The sequence below is a fragment of the Rhipicephalus microplus genome, chromosome 8, assembly GCF_043290135.1.
Source record: "Rhipicephalus microplus isolate Deutch F79 chromosome 8, USDA_Rmic, whole genome shotgun sequence".
NCBI lineage: Eukaryota > Metazoa > Arthropoda > Arachnida > Ixodida > Ixodidae > Rhipicephalus > Rhipicephalus microplus.
The window spans coordinates 62519005-62542532 of record NC_134707.1 but is presented as its reverse complement, the minus strand read 5'-3'; the positions used below and the strand labels follow the sequence as shown (position 1 = coordinate 62542532).

The following is a 23528-nucleotide window of genomic DNA, read 5'->3' as shown; positions in this document are numbered from 1 at the left end:
ATTCAAGGTCTTTTTTTTCTATCCCCCAGAGTCTAATCGCGAGTTCTAGCCAACTGTCGGTCCGTCTAGTGATTAGACATTTCTCCAGCGTTTGCCATCATGTCCTGACTAATTTTTCTTCTAACGTGGTTGCTTGGGCGAGTTGGTACGACATGATTCACTTCTGCCTCTAGCCTCTTTCTTTTGTGATGTGGTGCGATGTTTGTGTGGGCGATCCTATTGTAAAATTTCTTGTCTTTGTTTCCAGTCTTGGTACGACGAAAAAAGGCATTGGTCCAACCTATGCATGCAAGGTCAGTGAACAAAACGGTCATGTTGACAATGTGTTGTTTCACTGCCCGTTCTTGTAATGGTTAATAAAGCAAATCCCTATTCTTTTTTTCTGAAGTCGAGCTTGCACCACCGACACAGCGTGCAGTCGTGCTCGTTGTCAGTAATAAGGTCATTGCAAAACTGAAAACGAAACAATTTAACAGAACAGTTGTTGCGTGAGCCAATTCGTACTGCACGCATCAAGCAAGGCACGAACGCATGCAAACGCTTGCGCATGCTTAGAACCATACTCACAAAAAAACAATTGGCAATGCTTAGTTGCTTGGATTGTCATCTTTTTCTTGTACGGTTAAAGGTTTTGCATCAATGTGTTCGCACCTTATTTGATGAGTGCAAAACCATTTAGGGTCGATGCCCGCTGTAATGGGGGGCAGCATTGCCTGTTTGAATTGTAGTGGTTGGTATTCCATGATCAGACATCTCTACACAGTAATAACATGGCTGGTAGAAAATGGAATACTTAAGGACGCACATGACTCGTTTTCCTTTAGTCGTTCAGGGCTTATTGGCTAAACGAGCTCGATCATAGTGCACCACTGTAGTTTGGTCACGTTCGTCATATTTCTCGATAAAAAAAGAACGCTGCAATGAAGGACAGCTTTGAGTGATGTCTAATAGCCATTCGCCTTCTTTTGCTTCTCACCTGATGCACATTGATGTCAATTTTCAGGCTTCGAGAACAGGGCTGAGGATGGCAGATCTAGTTGGTGACTTTGCAGTATTTGAACAGAGGTGAGTGCTGCGGATTCTTGAACCTAAAAGCTTTGTGAATCTTTTCATTCCCCAGCGTACAAATTGTTGGTGATGTGTTAAGCGTGACCAGAAAGACCATTATGCTGTTATTTCTTATCGTCTGGCAGTGTTTAGCAAGGCTCCCATTCATACAGACTTCTTACTCAGCCTGACTTTTCTGGCTGTAATCAGATACAATTCAAGAAGGCAAGAGAGGCGCCCTACGGGTGCAATCGGAAGTCGCTGATGCAACCGGCAGCCGTCCTAGGGCTGTCTTGTACTCATTGCGGGCTTGTGTGTATTCTCCTTTGAGGTGAAAGTGCTGTTTCATTCTAAAGTTGTGCCTGACCATCACTTAATTAAACTACACTATGTGAACTGATCTGTTTTTTGTATGCACAGTGATCTTTTGCTAAGACATCTGATGTCCAAGTTTTGGGCGCATAGTTTCCGAAATCGTGCAGAGAAGCCTGTTAGTGCTTGGGCCGTACAGGATAAAAAACTTAAACGTTATATTTAGGGCTGCAACTGGTTGCTGTCTACCTCTGAGAAACATGCAATTGCTGCCAGATAAGATATGCAGCTTTCCTCAACCGACCCTATATGCTCATAGGCGCGTTTGCTCTAACGACATGGTGTCAAAGGCACACACACTCGCACGCATTGTTGTCTCCTCCGTATCCGCACTCGCGACAGACGATAAGACCGGCACGTGTCTCGTAATCACAGGCTGGAGATGTTGCAAGCGTTGCGCAACCAGACCTGCCTGCAGTCCTTATCTCAATGATTGTCGCACAGTTTACAAGCGTTATCTCACAAAAATTGCTTGTGCTAGGCGAGACGCCACTGCAATCCTCTGTCTGTGTTACTCCACATGCATGCTACTAGCGAAGTCCTTCCGGCTCTGTTTGCTTTTGTGCCCATTGACGGGTATTGTGCATTCCCAGGACTCATTGTTGCCGAGTCGTGAAAGCTTGTTGGCAAATGAGCTTTGTTAGTGGCTACTTGAACCTGTACCCACGAGTAATTACTGCAGTGGGAACAGGCAAGTCGCGTGTCAACAGATAATGGCATTGCTGCACAACGGGGCTCTCAACACGCTTCTTTTGTAGACAAGATGAATGGAGGTGTCCGGGACGAAGTCGCACGATTACTCTGTACTGATGAATGTTAACGAGCTGTTAGTGACGCTGCATGTCGGCCCTGTATTGCTGGCACTTCTTTTACAATGGCTCTGTCCGAGGTCTTTTACACAATTCATTGTGCTATGTGCTGTTGACAAAAGTTAGGTTCGTCTATTAGTAGCTTGTTAGCACTTGGGGGCATTATTACACATTAAAGATTCAAAATGCTGCAAACATCATTGTTTGGTGCTTCCTGCTAGCAAAACAGTGTTTTATTCTCGTATGATTCAGCCAGAACTGTGAATAGGCTGCTTAAACCTCCACATAAAAAAAGGTTGATAAAATTGGCAATTTTCTTTGTTACAGTGCAACTTCGTTAAAGAATTCAACAACTGCCAAGAACATGAAATGAGATGACTGCACAAATGGAAAGATAGTCTTTCATAGCGACTCAAACCAACAATGTTTTTTTTTCTTGTGAGAAGTGCAGCTATATTTTTGTTTCTTCATTGAGAATCTCTGAAATAGCCAGTGGTGCCACCTGAGGGCCAAAAATTAAAATATCTGATGTGCCCTGTCATGTGATCGTAAACTAGTGTACATGGTCAACAGTTTTCTTGTTAGTATTGAAATATTTTTTGTTTCTTTATTCTTAAAGATATTACTCCATAAAAATGTACATATAAGCCTGCGTTAGTAGTATGCATTAAAGTAACGCTGCCTTCACATGTAATCAACTCATGCTTGTCAGCGTGTCTTGAGCAACTTTTCTCGTGAAACCGTGCACACGGTTTTCGTGTCGCTAAGATTTTATAGTAATGTTTCTAATTGCAATTTGTTTCAAAAATGACGTATACTGCCAGTCGGCACGGCTGCGCATATGCGCAGTTTATAGTGACTTGGCTTGGCTCGTGTGTTGAGAGAGTAACGACAATGGGAGGAGCCATCCACGTCACAGGCGCAACAACCTGGGGCGCAGGTGCACGCAATGCGGTACAAATACAGGGAAGCTGTATGAAGCAACATCGTCTCATTGTAACAGCTTGTTATTTTCAAAAGTAGTTGTAAAGCTCAGTACAAACGTGGTTAAGCATAGTTACAGGAACTCCTGAGAAAGCAGGACGACAGCGTGCACAAGTTGCCAGAAAGGCTACTGACGTGGCTATCAATTCTCAGCGTTGCTGGATGAAGGGGCTCACTCGTGTTCAGAGCTGTTCAGATCGAAAAATACTGCTTATAAAATGACTACTCGCTTTTGGGATTAACTACGGCAGCTACGAACACCATGAAGGGCAAGCTTTCGGTGGCGCCGAAAAAAACAGGATTGAAAAAAATCGATTGTCGGTCCCTTTAAATTCCAATTGGAGCTTTTCAGCAAAGTATAGTTGCCAAAGGCTTATTTGCTTAGGATATGCTATAAGAATATTGAATTATTAGGGCACTAAAAATAAAATTAGTTCAAATTACTCAAAAACAAACATTTTGAGCCTGAAATATGGCAACCGTAGCGTGTTACAGCACTGGTGAGGAAGTCCTCTCTCTTAACAGTGGCTGAGTGTCATGTGGAAACACGAAATAAATGCAGCTGCAGTTCACTGTAGTAGTTTAGGATAAACGTTCGCAAAAATCGTGTGTAACTCAACCATATGACCAAAGCCCCAGAAGATTTTAACACATCTCCTCTTTCGTCCTGTGGCACAGCACTGAAACTTTGTTTTATTGAAATGGCAATGACATGTTTCGTTGTATAAAAGTTTCTTATATGTTGTTTATCAGAGATGTCAAGTTGTAATAAGTGAAGTATACTGTTGCATCAAAAACTTCGAATTATTGGTGTTTAACTGTTATGCTTATACTATATAGCTTGTGTATTCAAACTTAAGAAGACCAGAGGAAAAAAAATGTCCAAATGAACCGGATGCCAAATATTTGAAATTATATTTGAAAGAAACAGTAAGCAAATCTCCATTCTATCATTATACTTTCATTTTTGAGATGAATAAATAAATATAGTACTTCCTTTGTATAATATCAGTGTAAAAACTGCATTTACAACTTCGTTCGCAATGTGGCCACAGCTCAAGACACCCTTTAAGCCAGAACATGCTCTGAACCCATTCTTTATTACGTATCGCCGCCACCAGCAGATGTACGTTACTATTATCTTCTTGCAAAAAGAAAAAGATGGGTGGCAACTAATTATTTATTCATCACAATTCAGCAGGCATGTTTTAAGCCAGCATGAGGACAGTGACTGAAGCTCGTCAATGGCTTCCACCATGTTTGTGTTTTACGACGTTGCACGCACTATGCCGAAAGTCAAAACATAGCTACTGACTGCCACGTCTGCTGTGGACAAAACCACAGTACATTGTCATAGTGTTCACGCAGTTCGGAAGGCTCGCGCACAGCTTGCGTCGAGTCGATGCAGACCTGCCGAGCACTGCATCTGCTTGCTAATAAAACCGTCTCATTAATGCCCAATTACTTGTAACGTCTATGCAGTGCTGAATGCGCACGGTGGAAATAGAATTACTGCTGCTTGCTGTTTTGAGCCCAGTCGCTGTAGAAGCGAATAGCACTCGCACACTTCGTGTGGGCCGAGTAAAATCGAAAACGAAACAGGTCGGCCATAGCCGCTGTAGAGCTGGTCGCTAACAATGCGATTGTAGTAAAATTTTGCATGGTGACAAAGCGTTTTTGAAGGCCCGCAGTCGTTTCAGTTGTTCGCCAATACTGTTTTCGCTTCTTTGCCATCGCACATTTGGAGTGCACTGTGCTTGGTGCGTCTCAAGGATTGTCCTTAACTGGGTTGCAGCCAAGTACAAAGGAAATGCACTCAAACCTCAACGTAATTAATTTACATATAACGAAATATTGCTTATAACGAAGTAAATGAAAAACAATTTTGCAATAGATGTCGTGTTAAAAATGTACCTTGATAATGAATTTTTGGCTATAACAAACTGTTTTGATTGTAATAAGAGTCTAGTGCTATTAAACAGAGAAAACAGGTCTGAATCGTCAGACTTTCCAAGTTAACGGGGGTCTAATCATTAAGATTTCATTCTACAAGGAGTTGCTTTTCTTGTGAAAGCTTGTAAATTTCGAAACCGTGACCTCGTGCTGGCACTGTTGCCTGCCCTAGGTTTCGGAGTCTAGTGTCTACGTACCAGCGGCTATTTCCTGCCCTCAAGGTTGATCTCGACGTGGAGCTTGCCAAATACAAGGTGAGGATGCAAACTTTTTATATTTGCGAAAGTGTGTGCTCTCTAACAGTCATCCCCATTTATGCAATAAATGTCGCTTGCCACTCATGCGTGGGTACGATACTGTCTAAGTGTTTTGCACAGTAGCATGAAGAAGTTTTATGCTTGAAGGGACCCAGAAACGGTTATGACGATTTTTTACAAACACATTGGGCTGGTAGACCAAGTGCTAAGGGTAATTTAGAGACCAATTTGAGCTCTCTGCGTAAACTGCGTAATTTATTGCAACGCTTTAAAGCTGCGAATCGCTCCGCATAGCCGCGACTCGGCCAAAAGCATTTTCAACCGGCCATACACCAAGCGACACGCTCTGCCCCACTGACGTCATCGTCTCCAGCTGATCTGATTGGCTGTGGAACGTGCAGCACAGACTGCTGGTATCTGATCGGCGACGAGATTTACGCATATGCGGTCTCACGCCACATCGTGACGCAGGCGCTGTTAAGGTGGAGCTTAGCCCCGAGCACTTGAAGGAAGAGTTGAGGGCAGTTGAAGGTGAAAGGGAGAGCGGAGGAGGAGGGTACTTTTTTACTATCGTAGCTCCGTTAATGATGGCTGTTTCGATTTAACTCTGGTGCCAATGATTTGCTGCAGTACAGGTCTAATCAAAAACGTAATATGAAAAAACCGTTTCAAAGACTTTTTAACGGCCTACGACTGACCATGTAACATCAGTGAAAGTAAATCTAGCACCCCGATTTTTGTTCGTTACAACCATGCAAAAGTAACGTGGTTATTTTTAGTTTCGCTGGCAGTGTATAAATGATTAGCCGCAGGCAAGTCGGACTGAAAAATAAAGCAACAAGTTGCTGCCCAGCTTGGATACACCCGCAACCTCTGCATTACGTATTTGCTGATCTACCATTAATGATGAATTTGCATACAGAGAAGTTTAATTTACAGCTCACAGTAGTGGTCAAGGAGAGTATGGTGCATATATATGCCGATTGCAAGCGAATTCTGTCAAATTCCCCTAGCTGGAAGCAGGGTGCGGAAAGGGAAATCGACAACTATCCAAAAGTAGCATAAAGCCACTGGGAGATCTGTATGGCTTTCTCGGAAAGAAAGCTTCTCAGTTGGTGAAAAATTCGCAGTGGTCATGGTATCAAGAGCAGGGCTTCCGCCTTTCGAGTACAATCGCTCCGCCACACGAGTCGGTTAGGAAGATAGCATCTGGTTGCGTAGGAATGAACGTTGCAAAGCACATGGACACAGCATATCGCGAGTTAGTCCTGCGGTATTTTGCAAGGTGTTAGAAGGCTTAGAAAAGGGAAATGGTCTAACTACCCAGTCGTAGAGGTAAGTGGCCAGGAAATCTACGGATTTCTTGGAAGAGTAGAGTGGCTGCCTCGGAAAAGCACCGGTGATGGTTTGGATCACCAGACCTGGACAAATAGTCCAGCAACTAAGGCTCTTTCTCTCTGAAAAATGGATGGATTTCTTCGTAACCTCGTTGTACGATTGGGGGGGGGGGGGGGTATTTTTCTTTTTTCTTTCCCAATGTATGTGCCTGTGTTGTGAGTAAAAAATATTCAAGACGCAGCACACTCGTGATTTGTGTGGCATCTGCGTTAATTTGTTTTATTTGCTTTTTTTATATATATTCCTTGTTACGTCTCTTTACGTCGCCGCACTTTTTTGCGGTATATGCTGCATGCCTCGCTTGCCGTCGCTTCGACGCAGGATCTGGCGATGAAGCTGCGGCCGTTCGTCATCGACACGGTGTCGTACCTGCACGACGCGCTGGCCGAAGGCAAGAACATTCTCATCGAAGGTGCCAACGCCTGCCTCCTAGACATTGACTTCGGTGAGAGGCAGCGGCTTAAGTCTTCGGTGCAGCATTTTAGGTGTGTCGGCGGGGAACGGAGGGCTTCGTTATCCTGGAAAGGATAATGAAGCATCTAGAAAGGCTTCATTATTTGGACCAAAAGTCGGTGTGCCTTTTCTTGCCCTTCTTTTTCGTGTGGAGCTTGTATTGGCATACCTGTAAGCTGGCAGTGATGCTGTTCAAAAAAACCCTCCTAACCGACAGCTGGTGCGCATCAGAAGAATAGATAAAAACAAAATAGATTTCCTTTCCTGGGTTGTACTTTCAACCCCCCACCCCTGTCTGAATGTTGGTGCCTTGAACCACATCCCCATGCCTGCCCAATGTGAACTGAACTGTAGCATACAAATTCGTTCTACTGGTGATGCAAAAAAACAATTGGGAAGCAGTACACTGGGCACTTAATTGAATTGTGTGGTCGAACTAAAAACAGATTTGATAGACAACAAGCAAGGTCGGTATTCGGAAGTGTGCATTTCGGGAAGCAGTGCACGCACACCTAGGCCCAGCTTCACTTGGCCTCATTTCTCCAGTTGCTGTGCTCTTAAATTTTTAAATTATTTCAGAGGTCTCTTTATGGGTTTTATTTCAGAGGTCTCTTTATGGGTTTCTTCAGTTTGCATTCCTTTTTCTCACGCAATTTATACATATATATATATATATATATATCATTTTTTTACTAGCCATAAGCAGTGCACATGTGTCTGTCGTTGCTGCGAGTACAGTCGATGTTCGATTTCCCAGACCCTCAAATGACGACAAAAACGTCCGGAAAACCGAATGTTTTTAATATGTATTTTTCGCTGATGGAAAGGGTCGCAGCAGGAGTGCAGGATTGCAATTCAGCAAATGCATCTTGTAGGTGGCTCTGAAAAGAAAAGAGCCGAACGAAAAAAAAAAAGGATTCAGTGTAGCTTGCGCTACCGCATTTGTGAACACTTAAGCGAAAAAAAGAAATTGCTTGTTTCGTTTGCATGGCGTTCCACTCGCCCACGATGACGTCTGCCTCAATTTAAGTTAACGTCATGTTGTCGCTGTACTCCAATGACAGTGTCAGTGCTGCCGTCATCTCTGAGCTTGTTGGCTGTGTAGGCGTTGTCTCTTCAATATTGGTGCTGAAGCCGTCTGAATCCTTTGTAACTTGACGAACGATTTCGTCATCGGTCAATTCTGCACACAGCTCGGGGTCTTTGCCAGCGTCGGCGAAACCCTTAAGGGTTATCCCAGCTGGAATTGAAACACCGGCAACAGGCAGATCGTTGAAGGCAACGTTCGTGGGTGGAAGTTCATCGCACGCACTGTCCACTCTGGGCGAGGCGGCCGTCTTGGCGTCCAGTATGAAGCTCGCATGGCAAAAATGGTTTAGGGGGGTTTGTTGCATAGCTGCCTTCCACGAGCCTGCAAGCATGCCAACGGCAGACCATTGGTCAATGGCGTAGCTTTTCCCTCTGTAGGAGCATAGGCTGCACAGCACCATGCGGCCTAAGCTATGGCTGGCAACTTTTTCAGATCGCAGCTTTTTCGGTTTCAAGCGTATGGCAGCGGCAAAGCGGTGGGTTCGAGGGTCCAAAAATAATTCAATATGGCAGCGTCTATGGTGACTTCGAGCCTGCAATTAACGGTAAAAAGCCTGGCGAAAGCTATGAACATAGGGAATTTCCGACTTATTTTAATACAGTGACTCTATGAGGAACTTGACGGTGCCACAGATGAATCTGGGAAATCGGGCTTGTCCGGAAATTAGGGCATCCGAGAAATCGGACGTCAACTGTAGTACTGTCGGAAACAAGGTTGCTTTCATGTTTTAAAGTGCTTTAAACATAACTAATATTCTGCACATGAATGTTAGCATGCTCTCAAAAGTGCAGTCTTTGAGAACTGACAGAGCTTCACCATTCTTCAGACTTACAGTATGATAGTGTCACATGCTTATGGTGCCATGATTTCCACTTTCAAAAGAATCCATTGGTGTTCAGTGTGTTGTTTTCATCAAGCCTTCATTGCTCACAACTAGTTGCGACTGGTATTGGGGATACACTTTTCCCAGCTTTCAAAGAGTGACAGCAGTGCCGCTGCATACCTGTGTCATTGTATTTTTGCAGCTTGTATGTAAAAAGATCCAGTATTTCCTGTTTGAGTCTGACAGTCAGATACGCAGGTGAGTCTGTGTGTGAGTGTGTTAGGCTCTCTCTTTGGTGAAGTATTGACATTTCAAAGCATATCTGTATGTTTTGTCCAGATACCTTCCGATTTTACCGTACTTACTCACATAATAGGTGCACTTTTTTGAATAATCCTTTCTGACCACAGCCAAGTTCAGGGTGCACCTATTATGTGCTTAAAAAGATCGAATTTTCTCCGACCAAACTAGGAGTGCGCCTATTATGCGAGTGCGCCGGTTATGCGAGTAAATACGGTATTTACGCCAGTTTCGACTCTTTCACATCTTTGTACGTACTAGCACAATGCCTAGCCAGCTGCATAAACCAAGTAAAAAAAAACATTTTATGTGCCATTGATGAATCCAATACATGCATTCTTTTTGAGCCTTACTGGGGCGTCAGCTCTTCGCTTTCTGCCACGTAGTTAAGCAGCACCCACCATACTGCCACCAACTAGTCTGTTGGGGCTTATACAAAACATGATGGATTTAAGGACTAATGTGTGGCCTCCAAGACTTTCGTCACTTCAGTTTGCAGCAAGTCCCGTAGGTTATGCTTAACTGCTGATTTATTTTCGAAGACTTTTCATGTACAACTGTGCTGACGATAGAACTAATGTTTGGCTTGATGACACTGCCTTTCTTATCCTTCTTATTATTTATACTTGTTTGTGCCTGCTGTTTGCTATTTTGAGCATTGATCTGCAGGGAAGGTGCAGTCATAGTAGAGTTTCATTAAAAGCAATGAGATGGGTTGAAAGAGTGGTAGCCATGAGCTGAACTTATCCTTAATTTTTTTTTTTCATGCATTTCATGGCAGCGCAACCCTTCTGCATGCATCCTCAATTTTCAAGTTCAAAAGTCTGCAGGAGTCTTATCAATCACTAGTGTCTCCAAAGGGGTTGAAAAAAATGTTCATCATTCGATTCGTGTAGTTCACCCGGTGTCTGTCTTGCTGTTAACATCTCTTACGTTGCAAGTTTTATGCTATGTCATGCGTGGTAGGATTGTTAAACAAATGTTCATGCTCTTCGTAACAGCCACGTTTCGTATTAGTCATAGGCTGCTATCCGTTTTGCTTGTCATTATTTCTAGCTGTCGCCATGCTCTCATCTTACCTGTGGTTCTCTTTTTGTTTCGCCTTCTTCGCAGGAACGTATCCGTTTGTGACGTCTTCAAACTGCACCGTGGGCGGCGTCTGCACGGGTCTCGGCATTCCGCCGCGAGCCATCGGCAACGTGTACGGCGTGGTCAAGGCGTACACAACGCGTGTTGGTGACGGCCCCTTCCCCACCGAGCAGAAGAATGTGAGTTGAGGGCATGTTTGCTGTGGAGTAACTGAGGTAAAAAGTGGTTGTGTCACTTGGCTACAAACTACTATCAGGCTGTGTCAATGGTAAGAGCACACTCCTGCTGATGTGAATGACGAGTTTGATCCCAGCCGCTGTTCTTGTATTTCATTGGAAGTTGAATGCCAGAGGCCTGTGTAAATATAGGTGCACATTGAGGAACCATAAGTGGTTGAATATATTGAGATCCCTTCACTGTAATGCATCTTGTAGTCACGCCATAGATTTGGCTTATTTAACCCACGAAGTCGTCGTTCACGACCGTCTCCTACAGACAGCTTGCACACCGATTATTTGGATAGCCCCACAGCACATTTGCAGGTCTTGTAGGCTGCTTGGTGTTCGTGCCTGTCGCCTTCAGAACCAATTGTCGTGCAGCTGAGGCATAGTCTAGGAGGTCTGTAATTTGGCTTAAACAAGAATCCCTAAGTGTCCCTCTCTCTCTTTTTTTTTTTACGTTGCGAGAGAGAACCAGCTTACCCAGCATTCCATTGTGCCATTTAAAGCTCAATATCTGTTGTTTTTCTTTGTCAACAATGGTCACAATTCCCAGGGTCTAATTGCGTGCACTAATTTGTACCCCGAGCTTCGAAGGGGACTTGAACGGTTGCCTGCTCTTGTCCAAGAAGAAAGCGGTGCAACGACATCAAATTGAATTTTGGGGGCACCAGGCAACTGGTGGCAAGTGGTAATCCCCTTTCTTTGCGTTCTGCAGGACGTCGGGGAGCGACTACAAACCATCGGCGGCGAAATCGGTGTCACGACCAAGAGGAAACGGCGGTGCGGCTGGCTCGACGTGGTGCTGTTACGTTACTCCAGCATGATCAATGGATACAGCGCGTACGTAAGCCTTTTTTAACGTCCTCTACGCGTCTGTTCATCTATCTATCTGTCTGGCCAATTTAAAGGAATTGGGTCCGACTAGCTCATTACTGAGCAGAATACATAGCGCCAAAATGAACGCAGGGCAAGAAGAAAACTGGACAAGCGTTGTTCATTTCCATTTGCCTGAAAGGGTAAAAGAGGAAGTGCAATGGCTTATTGGTCGGGGTGGTGGTCTGGTTTGCTACCCTGTGGAGGGTAAAAGCAATGTGCAGGTCTTCATGTGCCGGACTTCATAAGACACTGATTCTGCTAATTATTTCCAATGTGTAATTGTGTATATCAATGTGAATTCACACTCATGAGATGCATTGATTAAGCATGTTATTAATCAAGTGAGTGAGTGAAAACTTTATTGACATTGTCAGGCGGTATTTAGCGGGGTGGGGCTACAAGCACCCCAGCGTAGGCGACAGCCTCGAGTCCTTGGACACGGGCGGCTTCCTGGGCGTGCCGGACGGCCCACAGTTGATCGGCGAGGTCACGGCTGAGCAGAGCCGCCCGCCATTGCGCTTCGCGGTTCGAGACTGCCATGTCTACCCGGTTCATAAGGGACTGCGTTATTAATCAACTCTGCATTAATATAAACTTGTGCTAAGCATATCTTCAAGCTTTATTAAACAGTATAATTAACAAGAACATGAATACGTAAACGAAGTTTTTGTTCAACGAATCTCGTATAACATCGAATGTCGTATTTGTATTAGGTAGAAATTTGCATCAGATAGAATGTTACATTAGCTTGTGAATAAGGCCTACTTAACAATCATTAATGATCTTGGCATCAAATACAGATTCAAGATCGTGCAGTGTAACTGCATTATCTGAAGGTTGCTTACTATTTATCTCTACTTGACTAATCCAGAAGTTGGTCTACAATTATGTTGTGTTAGCCGACATTCAGCTTTTCTTCAAAAAATTCGGGAAGATTGTTTTTCGGTGGGCCAAAAGACTCTGTCCCACGGCACATGCTTCCCGCGACCACTGAAGCGTTTGTTCGGCTGGCAGCGAAATTGCGCAAAGGTTGAATTTTCTTGACTTCTATAGTCCTCCCCGTCGGCTTCAGGTGTCCATGCAGCTTCCACAAAATTATGTCGCTACGTTTGTTCGATAGTGTGAGTAGGGTACAGACGTAAAACTCGATGTAATGAACCTGGGTATAACCACTTCAGTTATAGTGAAGTAAGTGAAGAATAGTCTTGTCATAGATACAGCGTTATTAATGAATGTGTGTAACGAATTTTAGGATATAATGATGTTATTTTTGTAGGAGATGCGACTGTTACATCAAGGTTTGAGTGTACCGTTGAAACCTGCTATAGGAGACATCTGTCAGGGAGAAATTCTTGTTTTTTATAGGAGGTGTCTCTTAGAAACAGGATACCGCGTATGTGTTTTTTTATGAGCACCTATTTTTATGCAAGCACACTGGTGTCACCTATACTTATTTGTCTCTTGCATCCGTGTCTTGCATCTGCGCATCCTCTCTTATAAAGGGGCTCAGCTGCATTCATAACTTGCGAGAACGGCTGCATAGCGTATTAGATAAGGCACTCGCCTTTAAAGGGCCCGGGTTCAAACCAAGGTGCCCTAGTGAAAGCATTCTATTCTTAAGGCAAGAGCCACATATCTCATTAAACCCAAAAAAAGTGATTAGTGTCTTGCATCCTCATGATGCGAAAAATTATCGCATGAGGACATCGCCGTGTGACGTCACGTGAAAGGTCATAACGTTACGTTATAGCTTGGTCAACGATGTAACATTGTGGCTTGAACCACAGAGGATTTGCAAAGCCGGGTGAGGTGCCTCCAATCTCGGAAGCTACGCAAAATCACGCCAGGTGTAGAAAACTTTCGGAGGTTGGTGACACCGGCACAATTCGTCTACTGAAGAGGAAAAATGAGATGACTTTGGCCTTCCAGTCGTCTTGAGTGGGTGTCAAAGAGACCCTGTATATTTGCATTTACGCTCAAACTTTGAATAACGAACCTGGATGTATTGTAAAAATTAATTTTAATGCATTCAATGAAAAAATGTTTTGTAGTAGATGCAGTGTTAAGAATATAGCTTTATAACGAATTTTTGGACATAAACTTATTTTTGTGTTATGTAGAACTTCGTCATCCAATGAAACCTCGTTTAAACAGTCACATCTGGCACAAAAATAACTGTTATAATCGAAAATTTCTTATAAACGTTTACCAGTAGCGCTGTATCTATGATAAGACTATTCGCTTACTTCGTTATAACCGATAATTCGTTATATCCATGTTCATTATATCGAGGTATGGGTTGGTGACAATGGCTATCGCCTTACGTGAAAGCCGGGCTGATGGAAAATTTTTACGTTGAGTCAGCACAGATGAGCTTTACGCATTCAGGATTAGCCTAAAGAGTTCGGTACACTATAGTTTGCCGAGGTTTGCAGGCGTTGTTTGCGAGCGCGGGAGAGATTTCCATAATGTTTGCATGCCTCTCTCCCGCTGACAGGTTGGCCCTGACCAAGCTTGACATCCTGGACACCTTCGATGAGATCAAGATTGGCACGGCTTATCGCGTGGATGGCAAGGTGTACAAGTATCCGCCTGGTAAGTGGGTCATTGGTCTTTCCGCGCACGACGAGTTCCGCAGTTTGAGCCAAAGCACAGCGAATTTGAGTTTCCTGAACCTCCGCTAGAGCGTGTGTGAGCGCTTCGGAAATGCCTGGTTGAAAATGTTACAGTTGCAAGAGCTAGAGCTGTAGTTGTGGAGCTGAAGGATTGCTGAAAAGTTTGTGTCGAGAGGTACTCCTGGGACGAGAGACAACATAACGCGACACACTTAAGCGCTATCTTCCAACAAAGAAATTTTTTTTTAAGAAATGCATTGAATATGCAGATAACTGCGTGTCTGCGCAGCTTCACATCTACAAAACGACAACACCCTAAAGTGATGGGATTCAGCTCTCTAGTCTCAAATGCACAACAGTTACGAAGAACAAAATAAATAAATGTGAAGTCACAGGGCACCAACACCTATAAAACACAATTCTTTTATTATTTGACAAAGCAATGGAAGCCACACGGATACAATGGCTATCATCCTTAGCCATCTCTGCTGATTCTACTATTTCTCGCATTTTGTAGTCTGCATGAGCAGACTTCGGCAATGCGTCGCCACGTGGCCTCGCAGACCTCTGCGGACATAGTACACATGCTCCCCGAGATGGTCATTTAAGCAGGGCCCCTGGTCTGTTTCACGAATCTGCTGCCACATGCGTTGCATAGCAGTTCAGTGGAGTGCCAACTAGCCCAAGCAAGCATGTTTCTAAGTCTAGAGGGAGTTTTAATCCTCAGAAGTGCCAGCTACAGAGAGCTTCATCTAAATGTACAAAATTCGCACATTTCAAGGGTAATATTGTATTGCTACAAAAATATCGCAATGCAGTGTAACCTCAATTAAATGTCCTCTGGTTTTGCAATGGCTCGCATTTTATAACAAATTAGTGTGGTTTCAGTGAAAGTGCTCTGGTAAAAATGGTATTCAAAACCTCGATTATACTTTGGAATTCACCAACCCTGTATCATGCAACAACTCTACAACACCATGTGGTAGGGAAAAATCGCCTTTTTTACTCCACCTAATATTTGCGGCTGAGTAAAAAAAAACTTTGGGGCCCCTAGGTGGACTATTAAAGAGCAAGACAGGTACAGTACGCCTTTATAGAGTAGAACGTTTGTTCTGGTCGTTCAAGTTTTGCCGTCTCGCTTCTAAATACGCTTATATCGTGGGACTATCCCAGGGCTGCTACCTAGGCAAGCTCATTCTACATGGTGTAGCTTCAGATAGTTGATGCGTTGACCTTCGAGACCTGGATATCTCAACGTTTTCGGCCTGTGAAAACTCCTTACAAACATGCAGCTGAAGATCTTCGATGGTTTGCAGCGCTCTCAGTGATAGGTCACAGGCATGCAAAGGAAGCGACACAGCTTTTTTCAATGTGCGAAATAGCTCCCTTTTATGCGAGAATTCATAATAGTGGCACATCACTAATTGCACGTCGTAAGGGAACGAACAACGCGTCGCAGCTCAGTCGTGCTCGAAATCGTCCTACTCTATTTTGCAACAAAGTGCGCTCCATCGCCATTGTCTCATGGCAATGGCACTGTGTCCTACTTCACTGACAGGAGGCTGTTGCCAGTGCGGTTTCAGGTTCATTTTTATACACAGCCAGTTTTCGTACTTGTTTCATAGAGAAGTTGCACATGAGATTAAATTGATTTTTTGAGTTGAATATAAATATTCACTCTCTCTACCTCCACTGAAATGCTTAACTGTCATTTTTAAATGGGATGTGATCAGCCTTTGCATGGAGAAGGGCAGGGTCATTTCGTGGGCTTAGTCGGGCAGTCTATGGCCATTTTTGGGCGGCAAAAGTGAGCATCACCGCTCGTATTCTTTAATTTTCGCTTGCACAGCGGTCTTGCACAATACTTTTGAAGTCGTGTATTTAAGGTACCTCTGTACATTAATTTATGTGTTCCTGAGTAATTAATCATAATTAAATTGTAATTAAGTATCTGTTGATCATAATCTCATTTTTTCATGGTGGTCTGCTGTATCAAGCTTTGCAACAGTTTTTCTCTATTCCAGCTAGTGCCGATGAGATGTCCAGGGTGGAAGTAGACTACATGGTCATGCCTGGCTGGCGGACATCAACGTGCGAGTGCCGCAAGTACTCGGACTTGCCCGCAAACGCCCGCCGCTACGTTGAGACCGTCCAGGAGCTCCTAGGCGTTCCCTGTGAGTAGCCCTTCCAAGTCAAATGCATCTTCTGTTTGACAAAAGGCTTACGGTACATTCCGTTTGCCTTTGCTGCGCCCTAAGTCTGACCTTCTTTTAATCGAAGCTGGATAAAGTATGAACTATGCCAACGTACAGCCGTGAGCTGGCACTTGCAAAAACAATATGTCTGAAAACCTCCGGCACTCGCACGTTGATGTCCGCCACTGCAAGTGGCTGGCGAACATCAACGTGCGAGTGCCGGAAATTTTCAGACTTGCCCGTAAGCGCCCGCCGCTACATTAAGATCATCCAGGAGCTGCTGGGCATATCCTTTAAGTTGGCATTCAAATCAAATTCGTATCCTGGTGGACGAAAAGCTTACGGTGCGTTCTGGTGGCCCCCACTGTGCTCCAAATCGTACTCTTGATCATAGCCAGACAAAGCATGAACTAGGCAGCCCTGCAGTTGCCCACCAGCACTCGCCACTACGTTGAGTTGAGCCCAGGAGCTGCTGGGCGTCCCCAAGCAAGTTGACATTCTAAATCGATTGCGTTTCCAGGTGGAGAAAGAGCTTATGGCCTAGAGTTTTCTAATATACGCTAGATGGAACTCTGGTGCTAGTGTCTATGGGAGCTGCAACGCACGGTGCTTCAGCGAGCATGGGAAGGATGTGTAGTACACACATTTGTCTAATCTTTATACTTTTGGCCTGCTTTTGGCTTCGTGTGTGTTCGTGTGGCTTGGAGCTGCTTTTTCACGAAAAATAAGTTAGCAAATGTCCAGCGTTTGCGATTTACAACCTTATTTTTTTAGGTTTACCATTTTGAATCGGGTCACAAAGTTCAAAAGGATTGGTTCTTTCCTGCAAAATAAACTGTAACCAGCAATAAATGAAGCCGCAAGTATGATCCGCCGCCCGCAAGTACGAATACTAGGCAAATGTGTGCACTACCCATCATTCCCATGGTCGCTGAACGATAGCAGTGCCAGAGTCCCCTCTAGTTAATTTTAGGAAACTCTATGGCTTATGGCACATTCGGCTAGCCCTTACTGCGCTCTGAATCTGACATGCTTTTGATCGAAGCGAGACAAAGCATGAACTAAGCAAGCATTGAGCCTCCAACTAGCGTTCGCCACTACAATAAGACTGTCCGGGAGATGCTAGGCAACCTCTATAAGTTGGAATTCTAAATCAAATTCGTTTCCTAGTAGACGGAAGAGCTTATGGTACATTCTGAAGGCCCTTACCGCGCTTTGAATCTTACTCCTGATGAGAGCCAGACAAAGTATGAACTAAGCGAACGTGCGGCCACTCACTCACCAGCATTCGCCGCTACATTAGGACCGTCCAGGAGTTGCTAGGCGTCCAAAGTTGGCATTATAATTTATAGTGTAATCTCTTGGCAGATTCGTAATAATCGGTGAGCTCTGCACCGGAGCACTAGACTGGTGGAGAGCGACCGACGGGAATCTACCAATAGAACACACATGCTCTCCCTGGAGCGAATGGCAGGATCAGAATGAAAATCGATTCACGTGTTTCCCTTCTTGCATGAGTGGGCACGCTGGCCACAACAACGACATGCTAGTAAAACGCGAGGGCTGTGTACATATAGCCTGACACTAGACACTACCAACTCGACTAGTGTCTATTGGTGCGCTCACAGTTGTGCGTTCCAGGCCACTGGAACGCACAAAGCACTTGTGGATTCCGGTCAAATCTGGCTCATAGAGCATAAAAAGTGGCTGCATGTAGTCTTGTCTTGGCTATTTGATCATGACCAGACTACGTGCCGCGACTTTTTATGCTCTGAATCTCACGTGCTTTCAATCGAAGCCAGACAAAGCATAAACTAAGGAAATGTGCAGCCACTCACAGGTGCTCCCCACTACATTGAGACTAAGAGCCGCTAGGTCTTTCCTGGTGGACGAAGGGCTTACGATACATTCTGGTTGCCCCTGCTGCGCTCTGAATGTTACTCTTGATCAGAGCCAAAGTGTAAACTAGCGAAAGGTGCAGCCACCCACCTGCACTCCCCACTACATTGAGACTGTCCAGGAGCTACTAGGCGTCCCTTGTAGTTGGCATTCTAAATTGATTGCATTTCCGGGTGGACAAAGAGATCATGGTGCATTCGGTTAGCCCCTACTGCGCTCTGAAACTGACTTGCTTTTGATTGAAGCCAGACAGAGTATGAACTAAGCAAACACTCAGCCACTAACTGGCATTCGCCACTACAATAAGACCACCCAGGAGCTGCTAGACAACGTGTGTAAGTTGGCATTCTAAACCAAATGCATTTCCTGGTGGACAAAAAGCTTACCATACGTTCGGCAGGCCCCTACTGCACTCTTAATCTTACATACTTTCAATCAAAGCTAGACAAAGTATGAACTAAGCAAATGTGCAGTCACTCGCAGATGCTCGCTTTACACTCAGACTTTCCAGGAGCTGTTGGGCGTTTTCTATAAGTGTCGGCTTTCAAATCAAGAGCATTTTCTTGTGAACAAAGAGCTTAAGGCACATTAGGTTTGCCCTACTTCACTCTGAATTAGGTATGCTTTTCATTGGGGCCAGACATAGCAATCAGAGTACAGTACAAGCTTGTTAATTTTCATTTCATGGGACCGGAAAAACTATGAAAACACTGAGTGCTGAATTATCGAAAAGGTCAAGCAAACAGTAAGTAAATGTCTATTACACTAATGCACTATTATCTTAAGGAATACATAAATCCAGCCATCATTTTGTGTAGGAGTAATGCGAAAGCCGCAATTTTGGTCATTTGTGAAGCCTAAGACTTCCATGTTTCAATCAGAGACGTGCTCTCAGCCTGGTTCATACCTTATTACTTACCAACAACCTGATTGTGGTTGGCAACCATGAATTTCTGAAAGCCAGCAGCTGTTTGAGTCGTCGCGAACACCGTTTTCTTTCCTTTGCGTCGGACATTTGTGGCAGTTCGTGCTCGGTGCTCTCCAAGGACTGTCCGATTTAACTGGGTTGTGGCCAATATGAGGGAATGAACAAGGGATTGATGCCATTATACATTGCTTGTGTTGGCCGGAACCAGCGAACACATAAGAATTGTCCGATTTTCAGAAATGACTAGCTCTCAGATTATCAATCTGAAATCACTGAATCACAATTCAGTGATTTTTTAATGCACCATATCTACTAGGGGTTATTTCAATCTCGTCATTGACGAGATTGAAGTAACTAGAAGAATAGGGATGGGATTCAGCACATTCGGCATGTATTCTTAAATCATGACTGGTAGCTTCCCGCCGTCCAACTAAGAGAAGGGTATATATATCAGCTGCATCTTGCCGGTACTAACCTATGGAGCAGAAACCTGGAGGCTCACAAAGAGGGTTCAGCTTAAATTGAGGACGACGCAGTGAGCGATGAAAAGGAAAATAATAGGTGTAACCTACAAGGAGATAGCAGAGTGGGGCAGGGAACAAGCCGGTGTTAAGGATATCATAGTTGAAATCAAGAAGAAATTGACATGAGCCGGGCACATAGGTGGGATAGCCGCTGGTCGCGAAGGGTAATTGACTGAATTTCCATAGAAGGCAAATGGGTGAGTGGGATACAAAAAGTTGGGTGGGCCGATGAGATTAAAAAGTTTGCAGGTATAAAGTGGCAGCAGCAACCACAGGACCGAGTTGACTGGCGGAACAAGGGAGAGGCCTTTGTCTTGCAGTGGGCGTTATCAGGCTGACGATGGTGTACTAAGGCTGCGCGAATGTTCGAAATAGTGCATATATTTTTTAATTGTGTTTTTGATTCGATTCGCACTGGGATTTTACTATTCGAACTTCCCAAAAGCCAAAAAATACAGATACAGCCAATGTCCAATTAGAAGTGACCCCTTCAAATTTTAAATATGCTTCACCTCATGTCGCTCTCGTATTGCTTGCTGCAAAGCTGTTTTTAAGGCTCTGCTGTGATTGAACTTTTCAAAGAGTCGTCCAATCAATAGTTACCCCCTTGAAATTTTTAATATGCTTCACCTCAGCACACCCTCGTATTGCGACAAAGCTGCCTTCCAGGCTCCGCTACTGTCAAAAAAATTTTCACACACCCACTGACATGTTGTTCTTCTGGCTTTTTTATTATCACTTTAGTACTAATCCGAAAGACAGCTCATCGATAGGCCCAATTTATTGGCTGTGGCTTATGAATCGACACTTATAGTGAAACGCAGCGAACGAGAGTTGTTTCACTTAAACTGCGGCTATGTGGGCTTAGTTGCTGAAGGGCGGTGGTGGCGTACTATTTCAAACGTTCGTTTTCATTTTTGAACGCACCTCGTGTGTCCTTAAATAGACCAACTTTCATTGTTTGTAGGGTCTAACTTTTGTATTCTAACACATAAAAAGAAAAAAGACTAAGGTCATAACATATAACATTTCCTCTTTCTATTTCATTGCAGTCAAATGGATCGGCGTTGGGAAATCTCGCGCAGCCATCATCACGATTCCCTGATGAGCAGCACCAGAAAGCGCCACAGCGCAAGCGCATGTTCGCGACAAACAACTCTGTAAACCTTAAAAAGCCGAGTTGTTTTATCTTTTTTCTCATTTTACCCCGCGCTTGTTATTTTTAATTCATTGTTACTTTAAGAAAAAGAACACGTCCAGTTGTCTTTATTCACAGGCCATTGTCGATAGAAGTTTCCGTTTGTTCAGTTCAGGCCCCACTCGACGGTGGATTGCATTCAACGAACGATAACCGTTTCATTATAGCCTCTTGTAGTCTAGCACACGGCAGGGATGCGGGAGGTAGACCTAGCGCGGCATGCTCTCTGAAAGCAATTATTTGCCCTCTGAAGCAATTTAGATGGCCATTTTGTCCCACAACAATAGCCATCATTTGTTTCTTGAAAGCACAGCCCCTGCCATTTTTCTGTCGAAAACTTCTTTGAGAACATTTACGTACTTGTCGTTTGCTAGCTGTAATAATGAGGCACGAAGCGGTTAATGCGTGAAAAGCCATGCAATATGGGTGACTGTTATTGTTGAGCACTATGATAGTAATACAGTTAATTAAGTCTTGGTTTCACGAAGCTGAGGGAGCCCACAAGTTGGGAAATGAAGATCAGTAGATTTTGAAAGGCTCGTGCACGTTACGTAGTTCTTCGAAGCCAGTGAAGAGGTCAATTTTTGCCCTGTATGAAGTTAGAGACAATGGAACCACTGCTCCTTATAGGAGGAGCAAAGCTTCATTGTTTAGCAGCACATAAGTTAACTACAAAGCACATCTCCTTGGCGAATCATTTGCATCCATCTCATGAATTGAAACTTTGCATGCACAACTGTCCTCAAAACCATATTTTAGACAAGCAGTCTACCGTGTCCATAAAGGGTTTCAATATTGGGTTTAATAATTGGGCTTAATGTGCAGTAACTGATTTCACTTGGTTAAATCAACGCTAGAAGATTCATTGACTTTGTTAAATTAAGGTTGAATGGTATATGGTTGCAGTGAATGGCGGCTGCTTCTGTATGCCTTCAAGAATGGACATCAGCCTTGTGTTAACAACCAGGCATTTATCCTTGCAAGACTACACGAAGCATTTCTTTATTAGTTGGTGCTTGTTTAAAACTGAGCTCAAGCAGAAAAGAAAAATTATCGCGTGTACATTACTGTGAGCATGCAAGAATCTCTGCAAAAGCACGCTTTTTGTTTTCTAGCAGATTGTACAACTGATACTAGTAATTCGAAGGTGCTTGTGTTTGTGTCAAAACGAAATCTGTGGTTTGCAAGATGGTAGCCGGAAACATTAGTCCGAAGTCTTCTTTTTAATGAGAGATGGCAATTCATATGGCTTTTTTATGCAATGGGAATACTATGTCAAAAGTTCCTTGTGTAGCTCAAAACAGGTGTGTTGAAAAAGCTCCTAGTAATGAACTCTCATGGTGTGGTTGTAAATTTTATTGGAAGGGAGCACCAATAAGCGTTAACTGCAAGGCGTCTCGCTAACAATTAGCTGCTGTCCGATTTCTCTCTCTGACTGAGTCGTAATCGCTGCATGGTCTCAAGACCTTGTACTTATTGGTGCGTGGTCTTCGATGTGTTTGGGTGAATTGTTGTGGTTACCACCTCAGCATGTGTGAACTTCAAGAGTGCTAAGTATGCAGCGAGTGCGGGTATCTCGCAGTGTGGTTCACACTTGCAGATTTGGCAGCGGGCCCAAGGGTAGCAGTAAAATATTAGCGGTTTGCTAAAACTCTCCAGAAATGTCCTTCAAAACCTGCACTGCATTTGTGGGTTTACTGCTGAGAGACTGGCTCATTAGTGGGGAGTGTGTGTTTTCGGTGGTTTCATTGGCCTTGCCAAGATTTTTTCCGGAACCTTCATGAATTTACGAGGGCAGTTCTTTGCGAAAGTTCGTGATAAATCTAACCTCCCTGTCCTTCCTCTTTCAACCCTCCTCCTCCTCCTTCGTGATAAATGTTGAAGCTCGAAAATAGCACAGAAGTCCGATTTGTTTTTTGTTGTCCAGTTTTAGTACTGTAACAATGCATTGATAAGATTGCCAGCAAATCTGGGTATTTTTTGTTGAATTTGTCTCGAGCGAGAGACCGTTGCGCACGGTGGGTCGTGTATCAGAAATTTGTTATGCCTCTGCTGTGTTTTTGGCGCAATTGAAGCCCTCACACTTGTATTTAAGTACACAGCTGCAGCACAATGCTGGTATTATGAGCAACGTACATTGCAAATATGGTGGTTGCTGAAGCGCCGTCCATTTGTAACGTTAAATGGCATGATGAGACGATTCATTGCATCTATGGTGGCCTGTAGGTGGCACAAACATGGGTCGTTGTGTCACTCTATGAGCCCGATTTCTTCAAAGGAGATGGCATTCTTTGCTAGCCTGAAAGCCCATGCTTGAACGAAAATACACCTGTACGAGTTGTAGTACTGCCATATGCCGAATTACTCTTGCCAAGTTGTGATAATCTGTTTACTTAGCCAGTTTTAAGCGTCGAGTGTTTTACAAAGCGAAAGTGTGAACTTCTGGCACTATATTGTGATGTCGCTGCACTGAGATGGGTCTGGCTAACTCCTGCGC

General features: G+C 44.0%; 1 protein-coding gene across 1 annotated transcript in view; it reads left to right on the top strand.

Moving 5' to 3' along the window:
- The window catches only part of Adss (adenylosuccinate synthetase), a 46222-nt gene extending 24884 nt beyond the window's left edge, over positions 1-21338 (top strand). Inside the window, exons 5-13 of the mRNA XM_075871998.1 lie at positions 248-293; positions 1004-1065; positions 5338-5419; positions 7142-7265; positions 10600-10754; positions 11512-11636; positions 14170-14267; positions 16312-16461; positions 20886-21338. Coding sequence (XP_075728113.1) covers positions 248-293; positions 1004-1065; positions 5338-5419; positions 7142-7265; positions 10600-10754; positions 11512-11636; positions 14170-14267; positions 16312-16461; positions 20886-20938 — 895 coding nt within the window. The 3' untranslated portion in view covers positions 20939-21338. The remainder of the gene's footprint in view (positions 1-247; positions 294-1003; positions 1066-5337; positions 5420-7141; positions 7266-10599; positions 10755-11511; positions 11637-14169; positions 14268-16311; positions 16462-20885) is intronic.
- Positions 21339-23528: the final 2190 nt, after the last annotated feature.